The sequence below is a fragment of the Manis pentadactyla genome, chromosome 11, assembly GCF_030020395.1.
Source record: "Manis pentadactyla isolate mManPen7 chromosome 11, mManPen7.hap1, whole genome shotgun sequence".
Lineage (NCBI taxonomy): Eukaryota > Metazoa > Chordata > Mammalia > Pholidota > Manidae > Manis > Manis pentadactyla.
In genome coordinates, this window is record NC_080029.1 from 92,188,394 (window position 1) to 92,209,048 (window position 20,655).

Sequence of the window (20,655 nt, forward strand, 5' to 3'; positions counted from 1 at the left end):
CACCATCCTTACAATGAGCCTGTGATTACTTATTAAAAGGCCACCTATGCCCCCCAAATTTGGGGAACATGTTTCGTACATATATTAGCTCTAATTATCAGGACAGAGCAACCATGCCAAGCATAGACTGGTTTGCGACCTATGCCTAGTGGAGAACAGCCAACCTTATCACAGCACTTAATACAAACGCTCTCACCACAGCACTTGCCTAATTTGCATAAAAAATTACAATTGTTGGAATCTCCCTGCACTAGTCCACAATGATAACAAAGTTCTTTTCTTATATTTACTCAAGTAAATTTCCAAACCCTGCTAACTTGCCTAATCAGTAAAACACTGTACCACAGAAACAAAAATTTTTATTTCTAAAGGAAGAATCTTCTTTTACCAATCAGTTAACAGATAAAGGAAACCACTAAAAAAGCTTTGCTAAACTTGTTAGTGGAACAAAACTGTGATTAACAAAAACTGGGTAACAATAAAATAAATTTAAATATATCCAAAACAACAATTGTTCCTTTAAGAGAAGGAGAGATGGCAGATTCCAAGTCTAGGGCAAAGAAGTCATCTAAAGACTATTAGGATCATGTTAACAGGACTCAGGCGACAACTTGAAGGGTGTCACCTTAGTCAAATGAGACAACTTGAGGATTATTAAGGATAATAAGTACAATGGACTGACACATTAAATATATTGAAACCTATGAATTCTTAATTACATACTTTTTAAAAGTCTCATTGGTCACTTTCAAAAGATGCTAAGGAACTAATTCATTATTTTGAAAAATGGTAAATTAAGAAATATAATCAAGCATTTATCCTGTTTTCCTAATCAAACTGTATCTCACTGTAATAGTGAATGATGGGAAATTTCTCTTTATAGACAACTAATAAATGAAAGAATGACAGAATATCACCAATCTGCAATCCTAATGAATTAACAATGATGCTCAATAGTGCTAACACAATAAAAATGATGAGCAATAAGTCACTACATGCCTCCTATTGAAAACTAGCAATAACTATGGAAAAAAATGCCCCACCTCAATAAACAAACCTGAACACAGATCTAATCAAGCCTCTCCATATAACTAACAATTTATATAAAATACATGAGACAGAGAAACATGGTAACACCACATGGAAGCAAATACAAACTGTAGGAAATTTTAGAGGCAAATGACCTAGTTGCTTCAATAAATAAAGTGTGAGGAAAAAAGAAGAGATGAAAAGGAACCCATAAATTAAAAGGAACTTAAGTGATAGCAACCAACTGCAATATCCAGACTTTATTTAGATTTGACTAAAACTGTTAAAAATAATTCACAAAACAATCAGGAAAATGTGAAAGCTGGAAGGATACCTAATGATATTAAGAAATGTTTACCTTTTCAGGTGTGATAATGATATTATGACTACACTTTAAAAACATGCCTTTTCTTTTAGAAATAGACACTGAAATAAGTATAGAAGACATGCTAAGGTAAAAGATTTGCTTCAAAATATACCTGAAGGGAGGTTAAAGAGATGAAAAAAGATTGACCATAAATTGATAACTGTTTCAACTAGGGCATGAGTACATGGAGTTTCATTTTATCACTCTATTTTTATGTATATTTATAATTTTCCTCAATAAAAAATTAAAAAAAAAATAAGAATGAGCAGTTAATTGTACTGTATTTTTTTAATTTGTTCTTTCCCTAAGAATATTTTTACTTACCTTGTTCAGTATTAGCTATCAGAGGTTAGGAAAATTTACTACTGTAGGAAGCAAGAATAAGAACTAGAGTAGAAACAGAACTTAATCATAAGAAAATAACTGAAAAAAAAATGCTTTAGGTACATAAACAATGTGCATATTATTTCTTAATGAAATATGGTTTTTATCAAGTTACCAAAAATTATACCCCCGTATGTACATGCACACATACTCAATTTTTCTTTCTTTCTCTGGGCTGTATACTTACGACTTTCCATCTTTCTTTGACCAGGATTCCAACACTGAGGATATCCGGCTGCTCTCCTCCTCCACTCATTGCAATTCACTGATGTGGTAGAATGGCTACACAGGCATCCAGCTCCCAAGGGTGGTTTCCATTTAACCTAAAACAAAAGAAACAGCAGCTAATTAAATTATTCCATCACCAAATAGCACTACTAATCCTATACATTAATTAGGTTGCTTTATTAGAAAATGCAGGAAAACCCTACAAACTCAGTTCTAAAATCTGTTCAGCCCACATAAAAAAAAAAAAGTACTTAACTTTCCATTACAGATGCCCAGTGGAATAGCTAGATATTACAAAGACATTATGTTATAACACAGATACGATTCACAATACCTGATATTGCTAGACTGTAGGACAAGCAAGGTGTCAATGGCAGTTGATTCAGACAGACCACGATTAGAAATACAACATACTGCTAAAGAAAAAGACACGGTACCTAATTTACAACAGCTTATAGTTTAACAGGTTGTAACTTAGAGCTTAACATTATCAAAACTAATAAAATTTTAATGTTACATAATGCACTTACAATGCATAAGAAATAAACATGAGCCACAGAAAAGGACTACTGATCAAACTAAACAGAATGATATTGTAAGAAAAAGAGGGTAATAAGAACAGCATACCTATAGAAAATAAAGATACAGCAGAAAAGCATGTCCTAAAGAAGATGGAAACTGTGACCTAAAATTACAAAACAAACTAAAGGAAGTAAGAAGAAGAAGCTTTAAAGCAGCATAAAATCATAGTTAGAAAAGCTCTTAAATAAGAGTACTAGGCAACAGGAAACACTAAAAGGAAATTTGAGCAAACCCCAAAAGGATCAGAAATAAAAGAAAAATAAATGAAGACAACTAGAAGAGATATGAAAAAAGATGCTGTAAAAATAAGGAAGAAAAAAGAAAGAAAAAAATTTTTAACTTAAAAAGTAAGTCATAAATAAAAGGCATGTAAGCACAAAATACAGAAGGTCAATACATAGGTACAATCTAGTAAAACTAGTGGGCTTCAAAGGGAAAAATTCACTGGGCATCTGTGCAGAAATTCCAAATTATTCATAAGGCAAAAAAAATCAGACAGATAACAGACATTGGTACAAACAGCTTATAATAGCAGACAATGGAATTATATATTTAAATACCCAAAGAACTAAAATGTGAGTCAAGGATGTTCTATCCAGACAAACTAACCTTCAAGGTTAAAGAAAACAGTTATGAACACACAAGAACTCAATATTTTTCCCAGGAAATACCCCTAGGAGTCAACTACAGAACAAGTATCAGACTATTGAGACATTATAGTATATCTGGCATGAGCACTGGCCTGAAGGTGCCTAAAAGCAATGACAACACAGCAGCAATGGGCACTCCTACCTCCAGACTGTGTACTCTGAACATAATTTCCCACTGAAAAAAATCAGGGCTCCTTGGAGAAATGGCTTATTCCAGATTTAGCACAGGAAACTACACAATGAACTGGGGACATCTTGTCAAATCAGAAATCAAAAATATTAACAATACTACCACAGGCCAGTCAAAAGGAAATGATAGGCAACTATTGCCAAAGATGAAACAATCTGAGCATATACAAGAATAGTGACTGCAATGATTTGGAAAATATTTTTAAAAATTAACACCTAAGAGTTCATAATTACACTCAAAAATGAAAAAAGAGGAATTCTGGGAAAAAGATGGCAGTGTTAAGCCAGGCAGAAACAACCCCCCAAAATCACATAAAACTTGAAAATACAGCAAATGCAACTAATCCTGAAAATGACCTGAAGACTGCACAACAGACTGCCTACATCTGGGAAGAGAAGATCTCACAGAGAAGGGTAAAGTAGCAAAGCCATGATCCAGCAGGACCCAAGCTCTCCCCTCACCGCAACCCACAGGTGGGAGTAAGAGGAGTGGAGCAGGGAGGGAGCAGAAGCCCAGGACTGCTAAACACCTGGCCCTGGAGATCTGCTCTGGGAACACAAACCTACATTACATGGTGCTCTGGACATTAGTGTGGCTGAAAAGCAAAGGCAGGTGGAACACTCGGAGAGGCTGAGATTCCAGCCTCGTGGAAAACAAATGGAGAAAAGGTACCCATTATTGGCCCCCATAAGACAAAAGGAAGTGGGCAGTCTGAAGGACTTCCCAGCATTGAGAGGGGCGCTAGAGGGGCAACGATTACATGGAGCTCTGTGCCCAGGAGCAAGGGAAGCTGCGCAGTACCTTCTTGCCCACTCAGCTCAGCAGGTTAGGAACTCTCAGGAGCCTCAGAGGTTTCATCCCCCTGGCTGGCAACACACTGGCTCCACACTGCAGTAAGCAGCTTGCCACTCCTTCATCCCAGCAGATGCTGGTCCCACATACCTGCTGCCTCCACCATCACAGCAGGCCAGTCGGTGTGAGTCCACCCATGGCAGCTACAGGAGCACAGTACTGAGGCTCCTCCCTGCACCCACAGCCCATTTGACCTGGCAGTAGAGGCAGGCATTACAGCTGGGAAGGCAGGAAACCCTTGCAGCCAAGCTCCTTCCTCTGATGCCCTCCCTCCCCCCATCATTGTTCTGCCCACACCAGCTCCAGTGGCCCAGCGCCGAGTATTCTCCCTGCTTACATGATCAGCTGACAGCCCACACAGCCCACCTGCAATCAGGTCACTACTAGCAAGGCAGAAAGGTGCCACACGCAGGGCATGCCAACAGCCGTATCTTCTGCACAGGAAATTGAGTTTCTGGGCACTGGAGGCGACCTCCTATACAAAGCTATTATTCCATAGGGAACATGAAAAAAAATGAAGAGGTAGAGGAATTTGGTCCAAACAAACTACAAGAAGAAAACACAGAAAGAGGACTTTGTGAAACTGAAATCACCAATCTTTTTGATAAATATTTCAAAATAAAAGTCATAAACATGCTCACAGATTTACAGAAAAGTATTCAAGATCTCAGGGAGGACTTCAACAAAGACATAGAAATCCTGAAAAAGAGCCACTCAGAGGTGAATAATACAATATCTGAAATGAAACATACAATGGAGAGATTTAAAAGTAGATCAGATGATGTAGAAGAGATAGTAAATGAAATAGAAATTAAAGAAGAGGAAAACAAAGAAGCTGAAGAACAGAGAAAAAAAGGATCTCTAGGAATGAAAGAATAATAAAGAGAGCTGTGCAACCAATCCAAACAGAACAATATTTGCATTATAGGGACACCAGAAAGAGAAGAGAGAGATAAAGGAATAGAAAATGTCTTTGATGAAATAACTGTTGAAAACTTCCCCTATCTGAGGAAGGAAATAAGACACTCAGGTCATGTAAGTGCAGAGACCTCCTAACACAAGGAACACTAGGAAGACAACAACATAACATATAATAATTAAAATAGAAAAGATCAAGGACAAGTAGACAGTACTGAAAGAAGCCAGAAAAAGAAAAAAGGTCACTTATAAAGGAAAGCCCATCAGGCTATCGGCAGACTACTCAGCAGAAACCTTACAGGCCAGAAGGGAGTGGCATGATGTATTTCATGTAATGAAACAGAAGGGCCTCCAACCAAAAATACTCTACTAGCATGATTATTACTTAAATTTGAAGCAGGTATTAAACATTCCCAGATAAGCAAAAGTTGAGAGAATTCACCATGACTAAGCCATCCTTACAGGATCTGTTAAAGGGACTGTTCTGGGTGAAAATGCTCCTTAGGCTTAACAGCTGTCAACAGAGAAAATAAACCCAAAGTAAAGGTAGTAGACCAATTAATTAGTAAGCAACTGTGACATTAAATTACATTTAATGTGGGATACACAAAGAGTGCAGAATATGACACCTAATATATAAAGTGTGGAGGAGGAAGAAGAGGAAGGGAAGGGGAAAAAAGAACCTTTTAGATTGTATTTGAAATAGCATAATAGCGATTTAAGATAGAATGTTAAATAGTAATAAGGAAGCTATCCTTGAACATTTGGTAACCACAAATCAGTAAGTACATATCTATCGATAATCACCTTAAATTTAAATGGACTGAATGTACCAATAAAAAGACACAGAGTGGTATAATAGATAAAAAGAAAAAATAGACCCATTTTAAGCTGCATAAAAGAGACTCACTTCAAACCCAAAGACATACACAGACTAAAAGTGAAGGGATGGAAAAAAGATACTTCATGCAATTATTAGGGAGAAAAAAGCAGGAGTAGCAGTACTTGTATCAAATTAGATTTCAAAACAAAGAAAGTCACAAGAGACAAAGAACAACATTACATAATGATAAAGGGGTCAGTCCAAAGAAGATATAACTATTATAAATATCTATGCACCCAATATAGAAGCACCTAAATATATAAAACAAATACTAACAGAATTAAAGGACACCACAAATAAAGAAAATTCAAGACCAATATCCCTGAGGAACATAAATGCAAAAATACTCAACAAATTATTAGCAAACCTAATTCAAAAATACATCAAAACGATCATCCATCATGACCAAGCGGGATTTATTCCAGGGATGCATGGATGGTACAATATTCATAAATCAACTGATATCATACACCACATCAACAAAAAGGACAAAAATCACATGACCATCTCCATAGATGCTGAAAAAGCATTTGACAAAATCTAAATCCATTCATGATAAAAACTCTCAACAAAATGGCTCTTCAGGGTAAGTATCTCAACATAATAAAGGCCATATATGACAAACACACAGTCAACATCATACTTAATAGCAAAAAGCTGAAAGCTTTTCCTCTTAAGATCAGGAAGAAGACAAGGATGCCCACTCTCACCACTTTTATTCAACATAGTACTGGAGGTTCTAGCCACAGCAATCAGACAACACAAAGAAATAAAAGGCATACAAACTGGTAAAGAAGTTAAACTGTCACTGTTTGCAGATGATATTATACACAGAAAACCCTGACTCCACCAAAAAACTATTAGAAGTAATAACTGAATTCAGCAAAGTTGCAGGATACAAAGTCAGTACACAGAAATCTGTTGGATTCCTATATACTAACAATGAATTAGCAGAAAGAGAAATGAGAACAACTCCATTTACAATTGCATCAAAAAAATAAAATACCTAAGAATAAATATAACCAAGGAGGTGAAAAACCTATACCCTGAAAGCTCTACAAGACACTCAGGGGAGAAATTAAAGAAAATGCCAATAAGTAGAAATACATCTAAGGCTCATGGATAGGAAGAATATTGTCAAAATGTCCATCCTGCCTAAAGCAATCTACAGATTCAATGCAATCCTTATCAAAATAACAACAGCATTCTTCAACAAACCAGAACAAACTGTTCTAAAATTCCTATGAAACCACAAAAGACCCTGAATAACCAAAGCAATCTTGAGAAGGAAGAATAAAGATGGGGGATTATGCTCCTTAACTTCAAGCTCTACTACAAAACCACAGTAATCAAAACAATTTGGTACTGGCAGAAGAACAGACCCATAGATCAAAAGAACAGAATAGAAAGCCCAGATATTAACCCACATATATGGCCAATTAATGTACAATAAAGGATATATGGATATACAATGGGGAAAAGACAGCCTCTTCAACAAATGATGTTGGTAAAACTGGACAGCTACATGTAAGAGAATGAAACTATAAAGCTCATATAAGAAAACATAGGCAAAAGATTCTTGAATATAAACATGAGCAACTGTTTTCCTGAACACATCTCCTTGGGCAAGGGAAACAAAACCAAAAATGAACAAATGGGACTACATCAAACTAAAAGCTTCTATATACCACAGAACACCATCAGCAGAACAGAAAGGGATCCTACAGTAGGGAAGATATATTTATAAATGACTCTTCTGATAAGAGGTTAACATTCAAAATATATAAAGAACGCATACACCTCAACATCAAAAAAACTAATAACTCAGCTAAAAAATGGGCAGAGGACCTGAACAGACATTTCTCCAAAGAAGTAATACAGGCACATGAAAAGATGTTCCATATCGCTAATCATCAGGGGAATGCAAATCAAAGCCACAATGAGATACCACCTCACACTAGTAAAGATGGCCAACATCCAAAAGACAAGAAACAACAAATGCTGGTGAAGATGCAGAGAAAGGGGAACCCTCCACTGTTGGTGGGAGTGTAAATTAGTTCACCATTGTGGAAAACAATATGGAGGTTTCTCAAAAAACTAAAAATAGAAATACCATTGACCCAGTAATTCCACTCCTAGGAAGTTAATTGAAGAAAACAAGATCCCTGATTCAAAAAGACATACGCACCCCTACACTTATTGCTGCACTATATACAATAGCCAAGATATGGAAGCAACCTAAGTGTCCATCAGTAGATGAATGGATAAAGAAGATGTGGTACATATACACAATGGAATGCTATTCAGCCATAAAAAGAAAATAAATCTTAACATTTGCAACAACATGGATGGAGCAGTAGACACCAAGAAGGGACCAGTTGTTAGCAAAGGAGAGGGGGTTAGGAGGGATGTGGGGAGGGAGAAGGGGATTAAGGGGAACTATAATTTGCAATCACAATATAGGTAGGTCAACAGGTAGGCAGTATCATCTCTGACAAGACAGTTAATGATTATAACATCTAAGTTGACAGTGACTACAATAGAAGGGGTGAGGACTTGATATTATGGGTGAATGTTGAAACCACTGTGTTGTTTATATGAAACCATCATAAGATTGTATGTCAATGATACTTCAATTTTTAAAAAAGAAAAAAATTCCTCTCTGATTAGTTTTGGAGGTTGCTAGTACACAACTCATTATCCTGAAAATTGGTAAATTAGTAGAATCAATCACTTATCCTGCCTGTCTGGTATAAACAGTATTTCATGGAAACAAGAGAGACGATAAGGGCAACATTTTCCTTAGAGAATAATCACAGCCAATAAATGCAGAAGAAATGATAGAATTAGAAAATCACCATTTTCTAATCCCTGTTTAAATAATGAATCTAGTCAAAGATGATCAATGGTCTGCTAAAGCCAAAAGATGAAAGGGAACTTTAATATGGAAAGACCAAGCTGAACCCATTCATCATTCTTTTTTTTTATATCATTAATATACAATTACATGAGCAACATTGTGGTTACTAGATTCCCCCCATTATCAAGTCCTCACCACACACCCCATTACAGTCACTGTCCATCAGAAGTAGTAAGATGCTGTAGAATCACTACTTGTCTTCTCTCTGCTACAGTGCCTACCCTGTGGCCCCCCTTAATTATGTCTCCTAATTGTAATGCCCCTTATTCCCCTATCCCTCCCTTCCTACCCATCCTCCCCAGTCCCTTTCCCTTTGGTAACTGTTAGTCCATTCTTGGGTTCCATGAGTCTGCTGCTGTTTTGTTTAGTTAGTTAGTTAGTTAGTTAGTTAGTTAGTTAGTTAGTTATGAAAATGGATCTTTACTTTTTTTTTTGGTATCATTAATCTACAATTACATGAGGAACATTATGTTTACTAGACTCCCCCATTTACCAAGTCCCCCTCACATACCCCATCACTGTCCATCAGGTAGTAAGATGCTGTAAAATCACTACTTGTCTTCTCTGTTGCACAGCCCTCCCTGTGCCCCCCCACACACATTATACATGCTAATCATAAGGCCCCCTTTCTTCTTCCCCTCATTTCTCCTTCCCTTCCCACCCATCCTCTCCAATCCCTTTCCCTTTGGTAACTGTTAGTCCATTCTTGGGTTCTGTGATTCTGCTGCTGTTTTGTTCCTTCAGTTTTTTTTCCTTTGTTCTTATATTCCACATATGAGTGAAATCATTTGGTACTTGTCTTTCTCCACCTGGCTTACTTCACTGAGCATAATACCCTCTAGCTCCATTCATGTTGTTGCAAATGGTAGGATTTGTTTTTTTCTTATGGCTGAATAATATTCCACTGTATTTATGTACCACATCTTCTTTATCCATTCAACTACTGATGAACACTTAGGTTGCTTCCATTTCTTGGCTACTGTAAACAGTGCTGCGATAAACACAGGGGTGCATATGTCTTTTTAAAAGTGGCTCCTGCATTCTTAGGGTAAATTCTAGGAGTGGAATTCCTGGGTTAAATGGTATTTCTATTTTTAGTTTTTTGAGGAACCTCCATACTGCTTTCCACAATAGTTGAACTAGTTTACATTCCCACTAGCAGTGTAGGAGGGTTCCCCGTTCTCCACATCCTTGCCAACATTTGTTGTTGTTTGTCTTTTGGATGGTGGCCATCCTAACTGGTGTGAGGTCATCTCATTGTGACCCATTCATCATTCTTAATATCACTAAAAAGCAGGACAATGAAACTAAGTGATTCCTGATAAGATGCAACAAAATTTCCCAATATTACCTATGTCTCTTGCCTAAAACAATCAAACCAAAACCTAATCAAACTTCTAGACTTATAGGTTTACAAAAATAAGGAGAATATAAGCACATGTTAAATGTCAAGATGAGGTTACAATGAGGTAGATTCATGATGCTGGAGATCCTAAATGACAAAATGACTGGTTCTCCAGCAAACAAATGAAATGGAAAATAAAAGAGCTTACAATACACACACAAAATATAAGGCATATATCAACCTTAGACAACAACTAGCAAACAGAAAATATTGAGCAGATACTGGGTATGATACAAAATTAAGGAATAACTGGTAATTTTGTAAGGTGTAATAATAGTGGTGTGGTTATGTTTAGAAAACATTTCTGTTAGATATATAAACTACCAATGTACTAAGTGATGAAAGTGGATTTGCCTTAATCACTCGTGGTGGAAAGGTGTTGGAGGTGGAGGATTACATGAGGTAAGAACAATTTTTATAATCTTTGTAAACTGTATGATGGGTACATGAGAATCCATTATACTGCCTATTTCTGTGCATGTTTGCAAAATTCTATATTAAACGTAAAAAACAAAAGATGTATAAATTAAAAAGATCTAGACACTGTTTTAATAAACAGTTTTTGGATGACTACACATTTCACACACAAAGAATGAATCTGTACCTCTACCTAACATCATATACCTAACATCATATATAAAAAATAACTTAAAATGGATCAAAGACCTAAATGGAAAAGCTAAAACTACAAACCTCTAGAAGAAAACATAGGCATATATCCCCATGACCCTGGATTTGACAATGATTTCTTAGCTATGACACCTAAAGCACAGCAAACCAAAGAAGTACAGAGAAATTGGACTTCATCAAAATTTTAAACAATTTTGTAAGTCCAAAGACAACCTATGGAATGGGAGAAAATAATTGCAAACTATATATCTGGTAAGGCACTAATATCTAGAACATATAAATAACAATTAACAATGAACAAATCAAACAATTCAATTAAAAAATGGGCAAATGACCTGAATAAATATTTCTCCAAATAAAATATACAAATAGCCTACAAGGGTAGGAAAAGATGTTCAACATCTCTAATCATTAGAGAAATACAAATCAAAACTATGAGAATCACCTCATACCCATTAGGATGGTTACTATACAAAAAACAAAACAAAATAAAATAACAAAATAACAAGTGTTGGTGAAGATGTGGAGAAATTGGAACCTTTGTACACTGTTAGTGGGAAGGTAAAATGGTACAGCCACTATGGTACATAGTATGGCAGTTACTCAAAAAAATTATTAAACATACAAATCTTAACATGATTAAGCAATTCTACCTCTGGATATATAGTCCCAAAATTTAAAGCAAGGTCTCAAATAGATATTTATACACTAAAGTTCACAGCAGTATTATTCACATTAGCCAAAAAAGTGGAAGCAGATCAAATGTCCATCAACATATGTACAGATAAAGAACATGTGGTATATACATAGTGGAATATTATTCACTCTTTAAAAAGGAAATCCTGTCACATGCAAAACATATATGAACCTTGAGAACATTATGCTGAGTGAAATAAGCCAATCACAAAAGGACAAATACTCTTGTGGTTCTACTTACATGAGATACCTAGAGTAGCCAAAATCATAGAAAAACAGAAAGTAGACATGATTATCAGGATGGTTGGGGGGGGTGGGCAGCGGAAAGGGAGTTGTTTAATGGGGAATAGAATTTCAGTTTTGCAAGATAAAAAAGTTCTAGAAATCTGTTTCACAACAATGTGAATATACTTAACACTACCGATCTGTACATTAAAAAATGATTAAGAAGGTAAATTTTAAGTTCTGTGTTCTTTATCACAGTAAAAAAGAAATGGTATAGGCCCCATGGAGGGGAATCTGTTAATATCAGCATAATATAAAATACACTTATACTCTAATCTAACAATTCCACTTCAAGGAATCCATCCCAAAGATACAATGGCAAAAATGTGAAATGACTTTTTTAGAAGGCTTTTTACTATAAGACTACTTATCATCACAACAGATTAGTAAAAATTAATATCAAGAGGATTGGCTGAATAGAAAATGGTTTATCTATGTAAGAGTACTAGGTCCAGGAATAAGAGATAAATCGAAATAGTGATTTTCAAGATACACTGATAAGTAAAAAATATATATATATATATTTACACACACACACACACACACACATACACACACACATATATACATATATATACATACACACATACACAGTAGTTTTTATGGTATGTTACCTTTTGTGTAAAAGGAGGCTAAATGTTAAGTATATTAATGGATTTGCATTTATTTTTTTTAAAAGGAAGGACAATAAGGGGTATTATGATTAGTAAATACAATGTAGAAGGGGCACAGGGAAGGCAGTATAGCAGAGAAGACAAGTAGTGACTCTATAGCATCTTACTACACTGATGGACAGTGACTGCAATGGGCTGTGTAGGGGGGACTTGGTAATATGGGTGAATATAGTAACTACAATGTTGCTCATGTGAAACCTTCATAAGATTGTGTATCAATGATACCTTAATTTAAAAAAAGGTGAATAAGAAACTTAAGTGTGATAGCTTGATATAATTTACTGAACAGTTACATAACTCCCTTAACAATTTGTATTAAAGACGCCAAATTTACAATACGTTAATTTTTAATTATGTAATACTAAACTGTTAGTGGGTAACAGAAGTTAAAAAGTGTCTAGATTTAAGTATGTTTCAGCTGTCTTAATTGAATAATAAAGAGCTTGGAGGAAAAAAGTCAAAAAAAAAAAAAAAAGGAAGGACAAGCCAAAATGCAGTGAAATGATTCTCTATAGCAGAGAATCAGTAAATGTTTTCAGTAAAGAGCCGGATAATAAATATTTCAGGCTTTGCAAGCCATATAATCTCTGTCATGGCAATTCAACTCTGCTGTTTTAGTGCAAAACAAGCCACTGATGAAACATAAGTAAGTATGGTTGTGTTCCAACAAAACATTATTTACAAAAAGAGGTAGGTGGCCAAATCTGGCCTGCAGACTGTCACCCTTTGCTCAAAAAAAAGGAGAAAACAGGATGGAGGGGATAAGAATGGAAATCAGACTTCTATGAATGTATCTTGTAATATAGTTTTGGTTTTGGAGCCAAAAATCATTGTTTTACATATGAGAAAAAAAATTCTTTTACTCCAAATTCAAGAAAGTACCAATAGTAATAGCAATAGTGACTACTGTATGAGAACTAGCTTTAAACTCATTCCAGCCTATCAATGAAAGCTTCAAATGAGTGACCACACTTCAGAAAGTCAACCAATCAGTAACAGCTACATGCCATAACTATATTTGCATAACAAAACAAAGTTCAACCACTTCCTCCTAAATACTCCCACTTCATCAATCTCTGAACTCTAACCTTCACAGCTCTCCTTTGCACAGAGGAATAAATTTAGCATTTTGTTCAGATATTCAGTGGGGGCCCCTTCCATCAAGACAATCAAAAGACAAAATTAAATCAGAAAAGAAAAAACAAATACTAAAAATAGGGGACAATCTCTAAAAACTTAAAACAAACTGAAACCAATAACCCTCTGTATTCCAAGTTTGTGACAAAAGAACACAGAACATAATTCAAGTGGCTTAATCATATAGTACTTTGATTGTATATCCTTAGCAGGATATATCTTAAGGAATAAAAGAACCATATAGAAATCTTAAAACTTCATTTAGTCATTTTATTGTTAGAAGTGCTATCTATCAATTGTTGTTTCAAAACTGTTATAGACATATTGTAGGACACAGCAAGTAAGTGACTTTATTAAGTCATTGGAATCAACATTTTCAGTATAAAGAGATATAAAAGTCAAAGAAGTCAAATAAAAATTCTGAAATCTTACATAGAAGAAAACATGAAAAAATAGAATCTTTATTAAAATATGTATTTTGCAATGCAGCCCAGTAGCATTAGGCATCTCTAGTATCCAGACTCAAGATTCCAAATACATTTCCTTCAAAAAAAAAAAAAAAGAATGAAAGCTCCTTGGAGAAATGACTACTTCCAAAACTGCAGCAGGAAATATAAAAGATGAGCCTAGAATTTTGCTGTGCTTGAAAGCAGGGACTATACAAAAAAATAGGGATCGAGATTTTGTGGGGCTAGAATTTTATAATAAGTGGGCTTCCTGCCCTTAAAAATCTCACTTTTGTAAATTTTACGAAATCTAGATGATCGATTACTAAAGGTTGATCCCAAAGCCTTTTAAGAAATCTGTGCAAATAAAAAACCCTGAAGTTTAAGCTTCTTTATCTTCATGGTAAATCCAACTTTGTCCAAGATAATGGAGTCAAGTTAAAAAGACACAGGAGCCAAGTGGAAGGGAAGGGGCTCACACTGGTTTAAGGTAATAAAATTTGACAACCAAAGGAATAATGATTATAATCAAGTGAAACATATGAAATGCATAATAATCCATGAGTTCATGATATTCAAAAACAGTTTATTAGACATTATAAATACCTGCTAGGGCACTAATTCCTACTCTAAATATAAATAAAAGGAAAATAAATCAAGCATTTACTTTGCCTTTCCTGTAGTATTAACTGTATTTTGAGGAAAACAAATAGTTGATGATTCCAGAATTTAAAATTCACCATTCTGCAACACCTAATGAAATAATCTATGCGATGACCACCAATGACTGCCAAAAGTCTTAGGTAAAAAGGTGACTGGTTTAGAACTTAATAATGGATGGAGGAGACTATAATACTTAGACTCACTGATCAATCTCAGCATCATTAAAAGATCAGACATTAAACAGCATACCACTAACTTTGAGAACTGAACTAAGGCTTGGAACTACTGAACAGGTTCCAGACTGTCCACTCAGTGATACACATCTGGAACAGATCTGAATATCATTTCAAAGGCTTTGAAAACTAAACTAATATTAAAACCAAAACATATGGAAGACTAGTCAGAACTTGCAACCTGAATACATCTGGGTGGCTAAAAATTTTTAAATATCACCATTCTCTACAGAATTCAAATAAGACTGAAATCTCATAATATTCTAAATGTCAAGGATACAATCCAAAATTACCAAGCCAGTAAGGAACCAAGAAAACCTCAACCTACATGTGAAAGGAAAATCAGTGTACGCAAATGCTAAAATGGCAAATTTAGGACTTATCAAAGATTTTAAAGCAACTATCATAAAAATCTTCCAAGAAGTGAAAAGTGAACATCCTAGATAAGAATGGAAAGATATATAAAGTCTCAGTGAAGAAAGAGAAGACATAAAAAATTAATGGAAATTTTGCAAGTGAAAAATACAATTACAGAATTTTTTTTAATGTCTCTGGATTGAGTCAATAGAAGAATGGAAGTATCAGGATTTTTAATGTATATAGATATAAGTCATAAGACTACTACAACAAAAAGGCAAAATGGTAGAGACCTATATATGGTGATTAGATTTCTGCATTCCACTTGGAGTGGTGATGGAATTCTAGGAGACTGTGAAAAATTAAGTAGGTGTATTGTAAACCCTAGAGCAAGCACTAAAAAAAACATATGATTTAGAGTAAAAAAGATGAAACAAAGTACAATATCAAAACACATTAAGATAATCCAAAAAGAAGTAGGAAAGGAGAAACGAATGAAAACAGAGGGCATAAACATAAAACAAATAATACAATGGTTGACCTAAATCCATGTATATTTGTAATCACTTTAAAGATAAATGGACTAAACATATCACTGAAAAGGCAGAGATTAGCAAGATGAATACAATTTCTGTAAGAAACTCTCTTCAAAAATTATATTTGTAGGTTAAAAGCAAAGGGATGCCCTCTTCTGCTGCAATTCTGTTTGCTCTCTAAATAGCAGTGTAATCCTAACACATCTGCATGCATCAGTAAAATGTTGGTGACATTTTTTGTAGCCTGGTGGAACAGTAATTTACAGCTATTTTACTCCAAAGCAGACTGTGACTTCATATTAAGGCAGCATTAGTTACTACACGGAAATACATCACTAACCTTCAACTCATATCAAAATATAACTATTAGTCTCCAAGACTCCTGTACAGGACCTCCTGAAGAGAGAGCCATTGTTCAATTATAATTCAGAGTGGGTGACAAAGTGGAATTTAGAGGAAGTAAAGTTGTCTACTTGATATTTAACTCCTTAATTAAATCTTTAAATTTTGCCTTACTTTTTAAAATTATCACTTTCTTTGTATAACGTGTGAGTTTCATGTGTTTTTATGATATAAATATCATTATAAACTTACTTATAGATTTTAAAAAACAAAGGACTGGGAAAGATATACCATGCATACACCGTTCAAAAGAAAGATGAATTATCTATGATGATAATAGACAGTGCAGACTTCAGAGCAAACAAAATCCCCAGAGTTAAAGGGGAATAAAACATAAAAACAGAAGGGCTGAGGTGGAGCCAACATGGCGGCATGAGTAGGACAGTGGGAATCTCCTCCCAAAAACATATATATTTTTGAAAATACAACAAATACAACTAATCCTAAAAGAGAGACCAGAAGACACAGGACAACAGCCAGACTACATCCACATCTGTGAGAACCCAGCACCTGGTAAAGAGGTAAGATACAAGCTGCAGCCCGGCGGGACACGAGGCCCCTCACCCCAGCTCCCGGGGGGAGGAGAGGAGTCAGAGCAGGGAGGGAGAGGGAGCCTAGGACTGTAAACACCCAGCCCTAGCCATCTGCACCAGAGTGCAGACACACAGTGCATCCATGGGGTGCTGGAAACTAGGGAAGCAGGACAGTAAGACCTGTGAGCAGGTCCCAAAGCCGGCACCCCTGTGACAAAGAAAAGCCAGTGCTTTTTGAAAGTCTTAAAGGGACAGGGACCCCACAGCTAGATGGAAGCATCCCGGGTCACAGTCCAGCAGCTGGAAATTCCAGGGAACTCTGGGTGCACTAACCCCCTGGGCAACAGCTCTGAGACCCCTCACGGAGGTAAACAGCCAAACAGCACCCCGTCCATTACCCCTATGGGGCCCCACCATAGCACAGCAGGGGCCTGAGGATGGCCATGCCCACAGCTAGGGAGCTTCCTCCATACCGGCCGGGCAAGATACAGAGACCAAATCTACACGCAATTGCCCAACACAAACCACTAGGGGCCGCAGTTGTCCCAGTAAAGAAAGGCCAGGAGCCAAGTGGAAAGAGTCTTCACTCTCTCAGCTGAGAGACGCGACAATAGCACTCCACTGCACCTATAAACATGAAAAGGCAAAAAAATTTGATCCAGACAAGACTAACCCGGACAGTTTCGACATCTTCTACATCTTAGCCTGAGAAGGAACCTGGGGAGATAGATTTAACCAGTCTTCCTGAAAAAGAATTCAAAACAAAAGTCATAACCATGCTAATGGACTTGCAGAGAAATATGCAAGAACTAAGGAAGGAGAATTCAGAAATAAAACAAGCTCTGGAAGGACTTCAAAACAGAATGGATGAGATGCAAGAGACCATTAATGGACTAGAAAACAGAGAACAGGAACGCAGAGAAGCTGATGCAGAGAGAGATAAAAGGATATCCAGGAATGAAAGAATTTTAAGAGAGCTGAGTGACCGAACGAAAAGGAACAATATACGAATTATAGGTATTCCAGAAGAAGAAGAGAGAGAAAAAGGGATAGAAAGTGTCTGTGAAAAATAATTGCTGAAAACTTCCCAAAACTAGGGGAGGAAATGATCTCTCAGACCACAGAGGTACACAGAACTCCCATGACAAGGGATCCAAGGAGGGCAACACCAAGACACATAATAATTAAAATGGCAAAGATCAAAGACAAGGACAAAGTATTAAAGGCAGCCAGAGAGAAAAAAAAGGTCACCTACAAAGGAAAACCCATCAGGCTATCATCAGACTTCTCAACAGAAACCCTACAGGACAGAAGAGAATGGCATGATATACTTAATGCAATGAAACAGAAGGGCCTCGAACAAAGCATTCTGTATCCAGCACGACTATCATTTAAAAATGAAGGAGGGATTAAACAATTCCCAGAGAAGCAAAAGTTGAGGGACTTTGACTCCCACAAACCACCTTACAGGGACTTCTATAGATGAGAGCACTCCTAAAAAGAGCACAGAACAAAACACCCAACATATGAAGAAGGGAGGAGGAGGAATAAGAAGGGAGAGAAATAAAGAATCATCAGACCGTGTTTACAATAGCTCAATAAGTGAGTGAAGTTAGTCAGTAAGATAGTAAAGAAGCTGACCTAGAACCTTTGGTAAGCACAAACTTAAAGCCTGCAATGGCAATAAGTACATACCTTTCAATAATCACCCTAAATGTAAATGGACTGAATGCACCAATCAAAAGACACAGAATAATAGAATGGATAAAAAAACAAGATCCATCCATATGCTCCTTACAAGAGACTCACCTCAAACACAAAGACATGCACAGACTTAAAGTCAAGGGATGGAAAAAGATATTTCAGGCAAACAACAGAGAGAAAAAAAGCAGGTGTTGCAATACTAGTATCAAACAAAATAGACTTCAAAATAAAGAAAGTAACAAAAGATAAAGAAGGACATTACATAATGATAAAGGGCTCAGTCCAACAAGAGGATATAACCATTATAAATATATATGCACCCAAAACAGGAGCACCAACATATGTGAAACAAATACTAACAGAATTAAAGGAGGAAATAGAATGCAATGCATTCATTCTGGGAGACTTCAACACACCACTCACTCCAAAGGACAGATCCACCAGACAGAAAATAAGTAAGGACACAGACGCACTGAACAACACACTAGAACAGATGGACATAATAGACATCTACAGAACTCTACATCCAAAAGCAACAGGATACACATTTTTCTCAAGTGCACATGGAACATTCTCCAGAATAGACCACATACTAGGCCACAAAGAGAGCCTCAGTAAATTCCAAAAGACTGAAATCCTACCAACCAACTTTTCAGACCACAAAGGTATAAAACTAGAAATAAATTGTACAAAGAAAGCACAAAGGCTCACAAACAGATGGAGGCTTAACAACACGCTCCTAAATAATCAATGGATCAATGACCAAATCAAAATGGAGATTCAGCAATATATGGAAATAAATGACAACAACAACACAAAGCCCCAACTACTGTGGGACGCAGCAAAAGCAGTCTTAAGAGGAAAGTATATAGCAATCCATGCATATTTAAAGAAGGAAGAACAATCCCAAATGAATGGTCTAATGTCACAATTACCGAAATTGGAAAAATAAGAACAAATGAGGCCTACAGTCAGCAGACGGAGGGACATAATAAAGATCAGAGAAGAAATAAATAAAATTGAGAAGAAAAAAACAATAGCAAAAATCAATGAAACCAAGAGCTGGTTCTTTGAGAAAATAAACAAAATAGATAAGCCTCTAGCCAGGCTTATTAAGAGGAAAACAGAGTCAATACAAATCAACAGAATCAGAAACGAGAAAGGAAAAATCACAATGGACCCCACAGAAATACAAAGAATTATTAGAGAGTACTATGAAAACCTATATGCTAACAAGCTGGGAAATCTAGGAGAAATGGACAACTTCCAAGAAAAATACAACCTTCCCAGACTGACACAGAAAGAAACAGAAAATCAAAACAGACCAATTACCAGCAACGAAATTGAAGCGGTAATCAAAAAACTACCCAAGAACAAAACCCAAGGGCCAGATGGATTTACCTCAGAATTTTATCAGACATACAGAGAAGACATAATACCCATTCTCCTTAAAGTTTTCCAAAAAATAGAAGAGGAGGGAATACTCCCAAACCCATTCTATGAAGCCAACATCACCCTAATACCAAAACCAGGCAAAGACCCCACCAAAAAAGAAAACTACAGACCAATATCCCTGATGAACATAGATGCAAAAATACTCAACAAAATATTAGCAGACCGAATTAAAAAATACATCAAAAGGATCATACACCATGACCAAGTGGATTCATCCCAGGAATGCAAGGATGGTACAACATTCGAAAATCCATCAACATCATCCACCACATCAACAAAAAGAATGACAAAAACCACATGATCATCTCCATAGATGCTGAAAAAGCATTTGATAAAATTCAACATCCATTCATGATAAAAACTCTCAGCAAAATGGGTATAGAGGGAAAGTACCTCAACATAATAAAGGCCATATATGATAAACCCACAGCCAACATCATACTGAATAGCGAGAAGCTGAAAGCTTTTCCTCTGTGATCGGGAACAAGACAGGGAT

General features: G+C 36.1%; 1 protein-coding gene across 1 annotated transcript in view; it reads right to left on the reverse strand.

Annotated features, from left to right (window-relative positions):
• Positions 1-20,655, reverse strand: part of TTBK2 (tau tubulin kinase 2) — a 197,845-nt gene that overhangs the window by 133,624 nt on the left and 43,566 nt on the right. The window contains exon 2 of the mRNA XM_036923691.2: positions 1,968-2,103. Coding sequence (XP_036779586.2) covers positions 1,968-2,036 — 69 coding nt within the window. The 5' untranslated portion in view covers positions 2,037-2,103. The remainder of the gene's footprint in view (positions 1-1,967; positions 2,104-20,655) is intronic.